Source organism: Lepidochelys olivacea, assembly GCF_965140295.1.
Source record: "Lepidochelys olivacea isolate rLepOli2 genome assembly, chromosome: 6".
NCBI lineage: Eukaryota > Metazoa > Chordata > Testudines > Cheloniidae > Lepidochelys > Lepidochelys olivacea.
The window spans coordinates 31,576,538-31,589,328 of record NC_140416.1 but is presented as its reverse complement, the minus strand read 5'-3'; the positions used below and the strand labels follow the sequence as shown (position 1 = coordinate 31,589,328).

The 12,791-nt window shown below is 42.2% G+C and overlaps 1 protein-coding gene across 5 annotated transcripts in view; it reads left to right on the top strand.

The window, feature by feature from the left end:
* The window catches only part of SBF2 (SET binding factor 2), a 555,237-nt gene that overhangs the window by 91,236 nt on the left and 451,210 nt on the right, over positions 1-12,791 (top strand). For all 5 annotated transcript variants that reach the window (XM_084630065.1, XM_084630064.1, XM_084630063.1 and 2 more), the window contains exon 2: positions 12,536-12,621. In XM_084630065.1, the coding sequence (XP_084486191.1) occupies positions 12,536-12,621 (86 nt within the window). The remainder of the gene's footprint in view (positions 1-12,535; positions 12,622-12,791) is intronic.

Genomic DNA, 12,791 nt, shown 5'->3' with positions numbered 1-12,791 from the left:
ATTTGGGTAAAGAAATTCCTATTCCAGCACACAGCCCAGGTACTGTGCATCACATCTTTCTCACTTTGAGTTGTCCATCTGAAGATCCAGGAAGACAACTCAGCCTTGGTTTTACTAAGGTCATATTCAGAAGGGCTTCTATGCAAGCATAAGGGCCAGAAACTTTCTTTTCCTCCCAACCTAATGCTTAAGCTCTTCTTGTGTCAATGTGGATAACACTCTGTAGGTGTGCATGCGCACAAGCTGAAATCTTTTGAATAGCAGTGTCCTTTGGGGCCGTACTTGTGCCTTTTTGTGCTGCAGTGTGAGGGTAAAAAGGGCAGAGCAGCTGTGCCACACCCTCAGTTCCCTCTTACTGCCCATGGCAATGAGATGAAACCTGCACTGTCTGACATGCCTCTGAGTTTCGAGTTTCAGAATTCAAACTTTTTGAAGAAACAACTCTTTCACTTCTTACTGTAATTTTTCTCATTGAAAATTTTAATTGGATGTTCCAAAAAAGAGAGAGAGAAAAAAAGAAGGTACAGGGGGATACCTCTTTGTACATCCTCCTGTACAGAGGGATGAGGTGTTTCATGCCAACTTTTGGCAATGGCGAGGACACTAAACTTATAGGGTTGAAACCTTGTCTTTCCTGTGACTGTCTGCCCTCAATTTATGGGCAAAGCAGATGTCGCATCTGCCTCAGGGAAGGATGCATCCCTGTCAAATGCTCCTTCTGCCACTCCTTCTCCTGCACCCGAAAATCAAGAGAGGTGATGCTCAAGCTATGCCTTTGGGAGCAATCCGTGAAGTTTACATCTGGTCCTAGAGAGGAGTGTCTTCAACTCTGGCTTGGAAGATGCCTGTCTTCAGCAGGTGATCTGGTAACCATGCAACAAACAACGTCTCTGGGTTGCAGTGGGTAAAAGAAATCTAAAAGGGTGCCAAGCTCTCCAGTGCACTGTACCTTTTTTTTTTTTTTTTAAGTTGTCTGGGATTCTGAAAAGTCCAGGCAACAAGAGACAATGTTTTCCTTCGAGGCATGCACCTATTCAGCACCCGAACAGATAAGGCACTTTGTTCCCTGAAGGATTCCAAGGAGATGCTGAAGTCCTTGGGTATTTATGCTCCTATGCTGTACCGTAACTGCTTTTAGGACTAGCCCAGTCAAAAACAGAGAGCACTATCTTATTCCCCCATTTGCCAGTTGGAATATGCACCCAGAAAGCAACCCTGCAATCCTGTCGTCATCCTCCTCCTCCTCCATCACGCAGCCGCTCTCTCCCAGAGGTATCAGTCGAGAGCTATGCCAAAACTATCCTAGAGACAACCTTTGGAAACTGCCTATCCCTCTTCTGGGGGGTGGTGAAATCTTACAGCCAACAAATGAGTGCTGGTCATTGCCACCTAGAGCTACCTCATCCAATTCCCTTCCCTGTCCTCCTTCAGGGACCCTTCTCACAAGAGCTTAAGAAATAGCCTTGTTGCTTTGTCTAGCTAGGAGCCATAGAAAAGGTTCTGCATGAGGACAGGGGAGGAGGCTTCTTCCTCATTTGAAGAAAAGTGTGTGTATGTGGGGGGGGGAGTTGGGTCCTATCATAGATCTTAGGAGACTGAATAAATACGTATTTAGGATGCTAATGCTTGCATCCATTATTCCATCGCTTCAGACTCTAGGCTGGCTTGTGACTCTTGACTTATAGGGTATGTACATTGCCCTCCACCTGTCCAACAGGAAGCACCTGAAATTTATGGTGGGGCCAAACCATTACCAACATATAGTACTTCCCTTTGGGTTCTCCAGAGCACTGAGTATCTTTGTGAAATGCCTTGTCATACCCAAGGAAAAGGGCTTCCACTTATACCCATATATAGACAACTGGCTGATTAGAGGCAGATCACCTCAAGAAACATTAAAAAGTCTCAACTGTGTCCACCGTCTGTTCTCCTGGCCAGGCTCCTGATGAACCTGTGAGAAATGGTCACTCATCCCATCATATATGATAGAGTTCATAGGGGCCAGGATAGATTCTTCAAGACCGTGAGTGCATACTTACCATAGGACAGATTCCTCTCCCCTCAGTTGTAACTGAACATGGTGCTGTCACACCTAGCTCTGACGGTACGGACTTTGCTCACATCATTACGCAGCATGTCTGTGTGTAGGTATGTGTACTTGCCAGACTTCACAGGAGGCTCCTACCACTGCTTCAGATCAGTCTACTCAGAGCATCAGATGAGCAAAACAGATTTAATTCCATCTCGTGTTCTTGCAGCGCTGACCTTGTAGCTGCATCCTGGCAGTCTTAAAAAGGGATACTATACTGTTTCTGTCTAGGGTATAAGTCCCAGATGCAGTTGGGAGCTGCATCTGGGAGCCCAGCTGGACTGCCTGCAGGTACAAGGGACATGAACGTCTTGGCGCTCAAAGCCATCAGATTGGCATGCATGGCATTCCTCCTGACCCTATAACACTCTGTAGTACAGATATCGGTAGACAGATGGGACGACAGTGGTGTACTATGGAAACAATCAAGGGGGTGCTTGCTTTTCCCCTCCGTTCCGCAGGGAGGCAATCAAGCTATGGAACTGGTGCATGGCATAACTCTGATAACCCGACACCTCCAGGAGCCAGAAACAACTCAATGGATTTCCTAAGTAGACAATCTGTCAGCAACCACAAGTGTCACTGCTGAAATCCATCACTGAATCAATATTCCATCAACTGGGGAATCTGGGAGCAGGGAACCATGCCAAGTGCCCAAACTTCTGGAGGAGGCATGAACTCAGGATCCTTGCCAGATGCTTTCTTCTGCAATGAAATCAGAGTATCCATTATGCCTCTCCTCTGATCTCACTGATCCCCAGGGTGTTTGCCAAGGTCTGAGGCAATTAGGCTAAGCTCATCCTCATAACTCCCTACTGGTAAAAGCAGTTTTGGCAGGCTGACCTGCTCCACCTGTCCACACAGCTCCCAGATAGGCTCCTAGACCATCCAGATCTGTTGTTGCAAGAACAGGGACAGATATTCCGTCCAGATTCAAAGTTGCCCAATAGCTCACATGCTTGTTGGCTGAGCATAATGGAAAGGGACTGCTCCTCACAAGTTTAGGAGTCCCGTCCTGGCACAAATCAGGGATCTATCCTCAAGAAATACATACTCCTCCAGATGGAAACATTCTTGATTATGGTCAGCCTAACATGGCCTAGACCCAGTCCAAGCACTCATAATAAAGATTTTGGAATAGTTGTTGCAGCTAAAGCATTCTAGACTCTTATTTAGCTCAATCAGTGGTCACCTGGTAGCAATATCCACTGAGGTCACTCTTTGGTCTTCTCTCATACAATGATAGCCTGATTCATGCTTACCTGCTCTGTAGAGAGCCTACTCCTGCATGGAACCTTAACATTGTCCTTCTGAAGCTTATGGAGCTCCCATTTTGAGGCCCTCTGTAAGTGCTCCATTCACTATCTTATTTTAAGAATGGTCTTTCTGGTGGCCATCACCTTGGCTGGAAGAGTGAGAAAGATTCAGGCACTAATGGCCAGAATGCCAATATACTTTTATCCTTATGGAACAAAGACCTCAAACAAAATTCATACCCAAGGGGGTTCCTGAATTCCACCTAAACCAATCAGTGGGTTTTCCAAAAATTACATTCTACACAAGGGAAGAAGAAGTTGCATACTCTGGACATATTAGAGCTCTTGTATCTAAACAGGAGCAAATCTTTCAGATGGTTCCCACATCTACTTGTAGCTGTAGCCAGCTGTTTCAAAGGCCAGGCTTATTTAATTGCAAATACTATCAAACGGGGTAATACATTTATCTCACTATGCTACCAGCTGGCTGATGTACTTCTCGCACAAGCTTTTATGGCTTACTCCACCAGAGCCCAAGCAGCATCCTTGGCCTATTACTGAAACATGCCGATATCCAAAATCTGCAAGGTTGTTATGTGGAACAATCTGCTAATGTTTCTAAAGCATTATGCATGTGACTTAGTTGCTAGATCAGATGCCAGATCTGGGAGAGCAATATTCCAGTTTCTGTTGAAGTGATGCAGCCGATACTCCTCATTTCCACTGTCCTGAAGAGCTTGCTGCTTGCCAGTCACCTCCAGTGTGATCCACGCTGACACATACTCAAAGAACAGTTACTTACCCTGTAGTAACTTGGTTCTTCAAGCTACTGTAGTCAGTGTGGATTCCACAGCCCATGCTCTCTCATATCTTTCAAAGTCCTTCGGTAACACAGGCTTTGAATTGCAAGAGAACTGAGGGAGGGTCATGGTGGCTCTGCCTTTTATGCTCTTGTATAGGAGCATAAGGAGGTGCAGGGTGCATGTGTGGTGCTGATGGGTATAGTTATTCAGAAGACTCTGATATTGCACACATGAGGCACATGCACACCTACAGTGGAACCCACACTGACGACAACATCTTGAAGAACCACATTTACTGTATGGTAAGTAACGATTCTTTTCAATGGAAAACTGATGTCTAAGCCCCCATTCACGTGGGAAAGTTTCCTATCTGCCACTGATGAATTGGTAAATCAATTTGTCAGTCTCAGGCTTCAGGTTTTCCTAAGTGTCTGTTATCTTGAAAATCACTGTAGTGGTGGGATTTAAGAACACCTTGTGTGTGTTCAAAATTAAGTCTTGGTCATAGTTTCTTGAAACATTACGATTGAACTTTTTATGTTTGCCTTAAAATTCAAAGTACTGAAGAATGCTGTTGTATTTTCCCATTCTCCCAACTTTTTTATTTGTTCTTTTGTTCCCTGTGTTTCCTGTTGCTCGATTTACTTGGGCATGTCTTTCACTAGGATGGAGAAAAACATTGATGTGGCAATTCATTATAGATTTGCAGATTTTCTAAATCCTTTTATTCTAGTGAATTGGGTAGTTTTTCCTGTACGTGATTCTATTTTCTTTTGGGAGCAAGTTATGAAAGTATAACCTACCTTTTGTAGAGAATGTTACGGATTGAATTAGAAGGTGTATACAACTTTAGCCTCTTACCAGTTATATCCGTTTGTTAAATACGAGGAGAAACAGTAGTTCAGATTTTAGTCTGGAGTATTATTTGTTGTTCTAAATGTAATCCTTTTGTCTGACAAAAATATTATGATATTACTGTGGGACTGCGCATCAGAACCAATGTTTATAAAATGTATTAAATTGTTAGACAAAAATGGTGAACAAGGCATAAGTAGCCAGGAATCTTATCTGGTTTCCCTTTTGTTCCTTTTGTGGTCAGGGCCTTCAGAAATGTTCTGGAAACACTGCATGGCTATTGCAACAAAAACGTTGGAAACGCTGAAGACAAGTCAGTCTGCCAGATTTAATTCCTCTCTTCCAATTTTTTGAGATCCGGGTGGTCTTAATTTTTGTCTTGTGAGCTGGACTCCACCTTTTCAATCTGAGCTTTCCTTATTTATGTTTCAGAGTAGCAGCCGTGTTAGTCTGTATTCGCAAAAAGAAAAGGAGTACTTGTGACACCTTAGAGACTAAGCAATTTATCTGAGCATAAGCTTTTGTGAGCTACAGCTCACGAAATAAAATAAATTGGTTAGTCTCTAAGGTGCCACAAGTACTCCTTTTCTTTTTCCTTAGTTATGAAAAAGTAGCTTTTATTTGAGTAAGCTATTCCAAACTCATCTCTCAATAGGAAATTAAATTTAGTTCTCTGGAAAGACTTTTTACTTGCTGTGCTTCATTTGAGATACCAAGCAGGTAGTAGTTGTGCAGATTTAAAAAAAGACAATTTTTTCTTCTAAATACTAAGATTTAAAACAAAAAAGTTAAAATCACACGGTAAAATCAGATCTCTTGATTTTCTTTCATTCATTTAGCTGTTAGCTGCTTCTTTATTAGTGCTTTTGAACCTAGTATTGGATCAAAACATAAGATAAAGCATGGTTGTCTACAGGTTCTATTAATTTCTCGACAAATTTGAAGGGTTACCCAAAGGCCTTTTCTAGGCGACTTCTTGCTTGGTTCCTAATGATTCTGTATCTTAAAGAGTTGCATGAATAAGCTGTGTCAGTGCTCTTTGACTATGGCTAGAGGTCTTCCCAGGAAGAGGATATAAAAGGAGCAGTAATTTTTCAACACAGATAATGTACACAATGTTCCTTCTAATTTTTTCCATCCATGTGCGGAATTTATTTTGTTACGTGCAGCACCAATATTGAGGTAGTGTGCGCCACCAGTAGAAACAAAAAAACCCCTAGATACAATAAATATTTTTTAAAAGTTACCACAGGCATGGAAGAAGAAGAAAAAATATTAAAACCAAGGACAATTAACAAGGTGCACTGCTTAAGATGTTTATTTAGTATAAACCCTAACCACTTCCCCCATAAATGCAAAATGTTTCTTTTTAGGTAATGTTGTTCTGAGACGTCTGGATCCTCAAAATACACTCTAATGATAGCGTATCCTCAAACGCTAGGGCCAAAAGTGAAGGGAAACAGCGCTTTATGCCAACATTTAAAGAAATAGTTCATTGTAATGCAAGGGATTTACAGTTTCTAATTTTACTGATGATGATAATATAAAAATAAAGACAGGTTTCAGAGTACCAGCTGTGTTAGTCTGTACCCGCCGTGTTAGTCTTTTTATAAAAATAAATACATTTTTACATTTTGATTACTGAGTTTTGAGTTGTATTACTGCAAGTTCTACATATTTTCAACATCCAGACTGGCAGCTAATGCCAGCCATTTCTCATCACTAAAATATTTTAGCACCCTTCCTCCTCTGCTCCCACCCTCCCACAGGCCAATACCATTCACTAGACTCTAAAACAGCAAGATTTTTATAAATATTTGAGAAATTTTGACATTACTGGACTTTTAAACTTTTTAAGGCAAAATTGTATACACTTAAAAAAAAGCCATGTAAAAGAAATATTCTAGTTAGAAAATGTTACTTAGAGCACTTACCTTTTTTAAAGCAGCGTGGGAGAGGCAGGAGTCTCTCCCGTCCCCACAACAGCCCCAGAGCTGGGGGAGAGGCCTCTCTCCCGTCTTTGCCGCAGCCCCGGAGCCCTCTCCCCACGGTAGACCAGCACACCCCAAGCTCCCACATCACTACCCCCCACCCACCTCCATTCCCCACCTCACCCTGTGCTCACCTGTGGTTAGCTATGCCCCTGTGCACGTGCATGCACGGTTGTAGTAATCAGTTGCGCGGCCCTTGATGGCCTCCTGTGCGGCCACACAGGCGTGCACCTTGGAAGGAACACAGATTGTAAACAAAAGTATATATCATAAGACTTCACAAATATAGCATCAAATCCTACTTATGCTTGAACTAAATGATTCCATATATAGCAGCAGAATGAAAAGAGAGCCACTGAGTGCTGGTAACCTTAAAACCCATAAAGAAAGAGGGCAAGAAGTGCTCTGCTTGAGATGCTTTCTGGATTTCATTATTGCAGGATCAGTCTGTCTGTCTTGTCCCAATCTTCCCACAGAGATGTCTTTTGTGAACTACAGTGGACATAAGGGGCCATGAGGTTATCAAATGCTATTTAGGGCCCCAAATGGTAATATAAACAAAGGAGTGCTGTAACCATTTGATTTGATAATTCCTTTCCAGTTGTCTGAGTATCTGTTCTTCTGTCTTCATCTCACTCCTTTTGTCCCCCTTTCCTGTCCCTGTCTCATTAGAGGGCTCTATTGCATGCCTGTGGTGTCCAACAGGACAGAGTCCTCACTGTTCTGCTTCATCTTTCCAATTCTGCCCCCACCCTTCTGCTAGTAATAGGAACAGCAGATGGGGGACAGGCAGGGCTTGAAGAAAAGGCAACTTTTGAGAGTTGTCCTCCATTCTACAAAGGGAGAGGCCCGTTGTTTGTTTTATAGATGAAACTCTTACCATCCCTTTATGAGACACAGGGAGAAAATGTTGGAGGCTTGCAGCTAGCTCCCTGTGTGTGGAGATGAAAGGAGAATAGAGAGCCCAATTAATCTCCCCTGGAAAAAGGGGCGGGTAGACTCCTAGTTTTTTAGTATCTGTAGGATGGATGCCAATCACTGCAATATGAAGATGTAGCTATTCTGTGTGTGTATTTAGGTGGGGGCAGTGAGAGCAGGGGTGGAAGTCTGCTGAGAGAGCGTGCTTCCATGAGGGAGAGGTGGAACAGAAATCATCTGCTGGACCCAAAGTAAATTGAGAGCGTGGTGGAAGCACTTCAGTCACCCCCAATGCTCCTTCCTCCCAGGAGGAGGCTCCTGGAGGCAGCTGCAGGAGCAACGGGGGGGAGGGGGGGCACTCGAACACACGCTGCCGGATGTGCGCAGCTGTGCTAATCAAATGTGTGGCACTTGAATCTCTCCTGGGTGGCCGCCCAACTGCGCAGCTTAGAGGGAACACAGGTCACCCCCTCTCATCCAAGAAGGATGAGACAAGAGGAGAAGAAAGAAGAGATACAGATAGAATTCTTCTTGTCAGTCAGGATATGTCTGCACTGTAATCCGTGAGCTGTGAGCTGCAGCACATGTAGAGATACCTGAGTGAGCTGTGGTGTATCTAGGTCAAAGTGAACTCCAATAACACCAGCAATGAAGCTGTAGCAATGCCGGTGGTAGCACAGGCCTGCTGCTTAAATATGTACTCAGGGTCCCAGGCACTTGAAGCTGTTGTAATTCAAACTAGTTTTCACCTAGCTAGATCAAACCTGGGGTATGTTTGCATGTGTTGCAATCACACCTCCTGACTGCAGTGTAGACATTACCTCAGACAGAAATTTCTTCCTTAAGAGCTGATTCGAGCAACATTTGACTGAAGAAAGGGAAATTAATTAAATAAAATATAAAGGTTACCCCCCTCTTAACTCTGGTTGACTTTAATTAGTGGGTCTGGAGCTCTGTTCCTTACACAATTACAATTATGCCACTGTCTCTACCTGCTTCTTAGTTTCTGCCACTTATCACCCACTGGCTGGTATACCGTTCCTTTCCTATACAGACAGAATCATAGAAGATTAGGGTTGGAAGAGACCTCCAGAGGTCATCTGGACCAACCCCAACTAAATCATCTCAGCCAGGGTTTTTTCAGGCCGGGCCTTAAAAACCTCTAAGGATGGAGATTCCACCACCTCCCCTTGGTAACCGCTTCCAGTGCTCCACCACTGTCCTGGTGACATAGTTTTTCCTAATATCCAACCTAGACCTCTCCCACTGCAACTTGAGACCATTGCTCCTTGTTCTGTCATCTGCCACCACTGAAAACACCGTAGCTCCATCCTCTTTGGAACCCCCCTTCAGGTAGTTGAAGGCTGCTATCAAATCCCCCTCACTCTTCTGCAGACTAAGTAAGCCCAGTTCCCTCAGCCTCTCCTCATAAGTCATATCCCCCAGTCCCCTAATCATTTTTGTTGCCCTCCGCTGGACTCTCTCCAATTTGTCCACATCCTTTCTGTAGTGGGGGGCCCAAAACTGGATGCAGTACTCCAGATGTGGCCTCACCAGTGCCGAATAGAGCGGAATAATCATTTCCCTCGATCTGCTGGCAATGCTCCTACTAATGCAGCCCAATATGCTGTTAGCGTTCTTGGCAAGAAGGACACACTGTTGACTCATATCCAGCTTCTCATCCACTGTAATCCCCAGGTTCTTTTCTGTAGAAGGTTAGCCAGTCGGTCCACAGCCTGTAGCAATGCATGGGATTGTTCCTTCCTAAGTGCAGGACTCTGCACTTGTCCTTGTTGAACCTCATCAGATTTCTTTGAGCTCAGTCTTCCAATTTGTCTAGGTCACTCTGGACCCTATCCTTATCCTCCCATGTATCTACGTCTACCCCCACTTTAGTGTCATCCGTGAACTTGCTGAAGGTGCAATCCATCCCATTATCCAGATCATTAATGAAGATGTTGAACAAAACTGGCCCCAAGACAGACCCCTGGGGCACTCCACTTGATACCAGCTGCCAACTAGACATCGAGCCATTGATCACTACACGCTGAGCCCGACGATCTAACCAGCTTTCTATCCACCTTATAGTCCATTCATCCAATCCATCCTTTTTTAACTTGCTGACAAGACTACTGTGGGAAATCGTATCAAAAGCTTTGCTAAAGTCAAGTTATATCACGTCCACTGTTTTCCCCATATCCACAGAGCCAGTTATCTCATCATAGAATGCAATCAGGTTGGTCAGGCATGACTTGCCCTTTGTGAATCCATGTTGACTGTTCCTGATCACCTTCCTCTCTTCCAAGTGCTTCAAAATGGATTCCTTTAGGACCTGCTCCGTGATTTTTCCAGGCACTGAGGTGAGGCTGACCAACTTCTCTTGGTTGAAGAAAGCCTCGTCTACCTCATACTCCTGCTCTGGTGCGCTATAGCAGATGCCCATTACGACATTACCCTTGTTGCTCTTGTCTCTGAACTTAATCCAAAGAATTGCTACAGGCTTTTCTCCAGTTTCATAATGGTGCACTTATAGAGCTTCTAAACTGCGTTTCCTCCAGCCTGTGACTTCCCATCATGGCTGCCACATCTCTTACCCCATTCCTCCTTCCTCGTTCTGCCCTAATCTGATTTGCAGTTCTCCAATGTCCTGTCCTGTTTAGATGAATACTAATTAAAGTTGTAGGCCAGGAATAGTAATCAATGTTAAGCATTATTTAGGGGTGAAACTGTTCTCTGTAGGGAAAGGTCACTGCTGTATTATAACATATTCTGTTACCATGCTATTTTCAAGAATTATTACAGATCGCAGAAGGCCAGTGGTAGAACTAATTTTGTGAGTAAATATATTAAAATAGACTAAATAGAGCAAAGTAAACTGCCATACCGATTGCCTCAAAACAACTTTTAGCTGCTTTTATTATGGATTTCCAAGGTCTAAAGCAAATTCAAACTATCAATTAGTCTGGGGTGGTGTAAAGGGCACATCTGTTTAGATTGCACAATAAAAGGTGAAACAATATTATTGTTATCTATTCAACATCTGCTGTATCAAATTAAATATTGTTTTTTGTAGGAGTACAAACAATATAATTTATTCTCTTTTGCTTTTTGAGTATCTGCAGTAAATCAAACACAAAGAACATCACTCTTAACTCTCTCCAGTATTAACACTTTTCTTATTGTTTCTTAATGTTTAAATGTATTCTCTGAAAATTCTACAAGGATATACTTTAATCTTTTCACACTAGTATGATTTTAACATTGCAAGCAAGTGTTAAGTGTCCAGAGTATATTGTGGAAGTATAACACAACTAGCTATTGAATTTTAGATCAATATAGGTTTTAAATATTTTTCAGTATTGGACTGCGTTAAATAAAGGATTCAAATGGTTCTGCTATTTTACATCTCCTGTTGTAAAGCAAATATGTTAAGAATGTTGGAAAAGTTTTTGTGCATATGAAATACTTTGCAATCTTTCCGCGTCTTGCTTCTGAAAATAAAGTGCATTTTTTTAGAAATTTAAAAAATTAAGCCCCTTAATCCCTTGCAAGATAGGAAAATATTATCCACATTTTACAACTAGGGAAGTAGAAGCAGAGATGAGTTAAGGTTGGGATTTTCAAAGGGACCTAAAAGAGGTCAGTGCTCAATATCCATGGAAATTCAATTTTACTACTTTTAGGTCTCTTTGAAAATTGTAGCCTTAATGTAATTGACGTATCCAAAGAAGTAAGATAGTAGCAGATCCAGGAAAGTCTCTTTCATCTGAGTCCTGTGCATAAACTGAGAGATGATCCTTTTTTCAACTGCAAGACGATGGCAATGCTGTCTTCTCAAGTATGAGGAGGGTGTTAATTGGAGGCACTGACTATGCACTTACCACTGTACTGGCTAACTCCAGAATGGTCCTAGCTGTTGTCAAGTAAACTGCCTAAACAGAAGAGTTTTTATGTATGAATCATTTAAATCATTGGTGAAGAAAGAAAACAATGGACTCTCCAACTGAGACTTTTTCAGTTGTACAAAATGCTTGGGGAATGGAATTTCTCTGGTGGTTAGATGCTTGTGGAGTGTAGTAATATGACCAGGCAAAAATAATTTTTAGGATTGAAAGTAAGCCATGGATATAGCTATATTATTAAACTACTCCTATTTCATTTTCATTATTCCTACATCTAAGAAATACACATTCTGCTTCCTAAGGAGTCTCTAATCTCACTGTGGTATAGAAGGAAGTGAAATAAGAGTTCTGGCAAGGAAGACTGGAGTGCATTAGTAATTTATGCCCTGGATAAAACAAAAATGCCATTTTAATTCAAATCCAGTAAACTTTTGAGCTACAAAATTTTTATAAAGAATTTTATAATCCATAACATTTTAATGTCATTGACAATTTTGAAATTGGCTCTTGATTATATGAGGGTCTCTATTGTATTTTATTTTAATAAAAATAGAAATCCACTTGTAAGCTTCATTTAGACCACTGTAGGATTTGTCTGTCTCGATGTGTAAATGTAATAGTTTACACTGTGATATTTATCACGGCATAAGCCACAGTGGTGGTGTTAGTAAATTTGTTGAATGGGAGAAACTTTCATGCTGTGATTTTTGTCTTTCTACAGGCTCAGCAGAAGGTTTGGGGAAAATAATTCAGAGGTTTCCTCAGAAGGATTGGGATGACACTCCATTTCCACAGGGAATAGAGTTGGTAAGTTCATATTAACCTTCTGTATTTTATAAACTTCTTAGAGCTGGAGCCTGAAAATGTAGTTCCCTGGGCACATTCATCTAGTCTGACATGGTATTGAACAAGATCATGTTAGTGGGATGTAGATAATGTCTTTGAGGTTCGTTTTCGGCTAGCAGAAGGTACAGGAA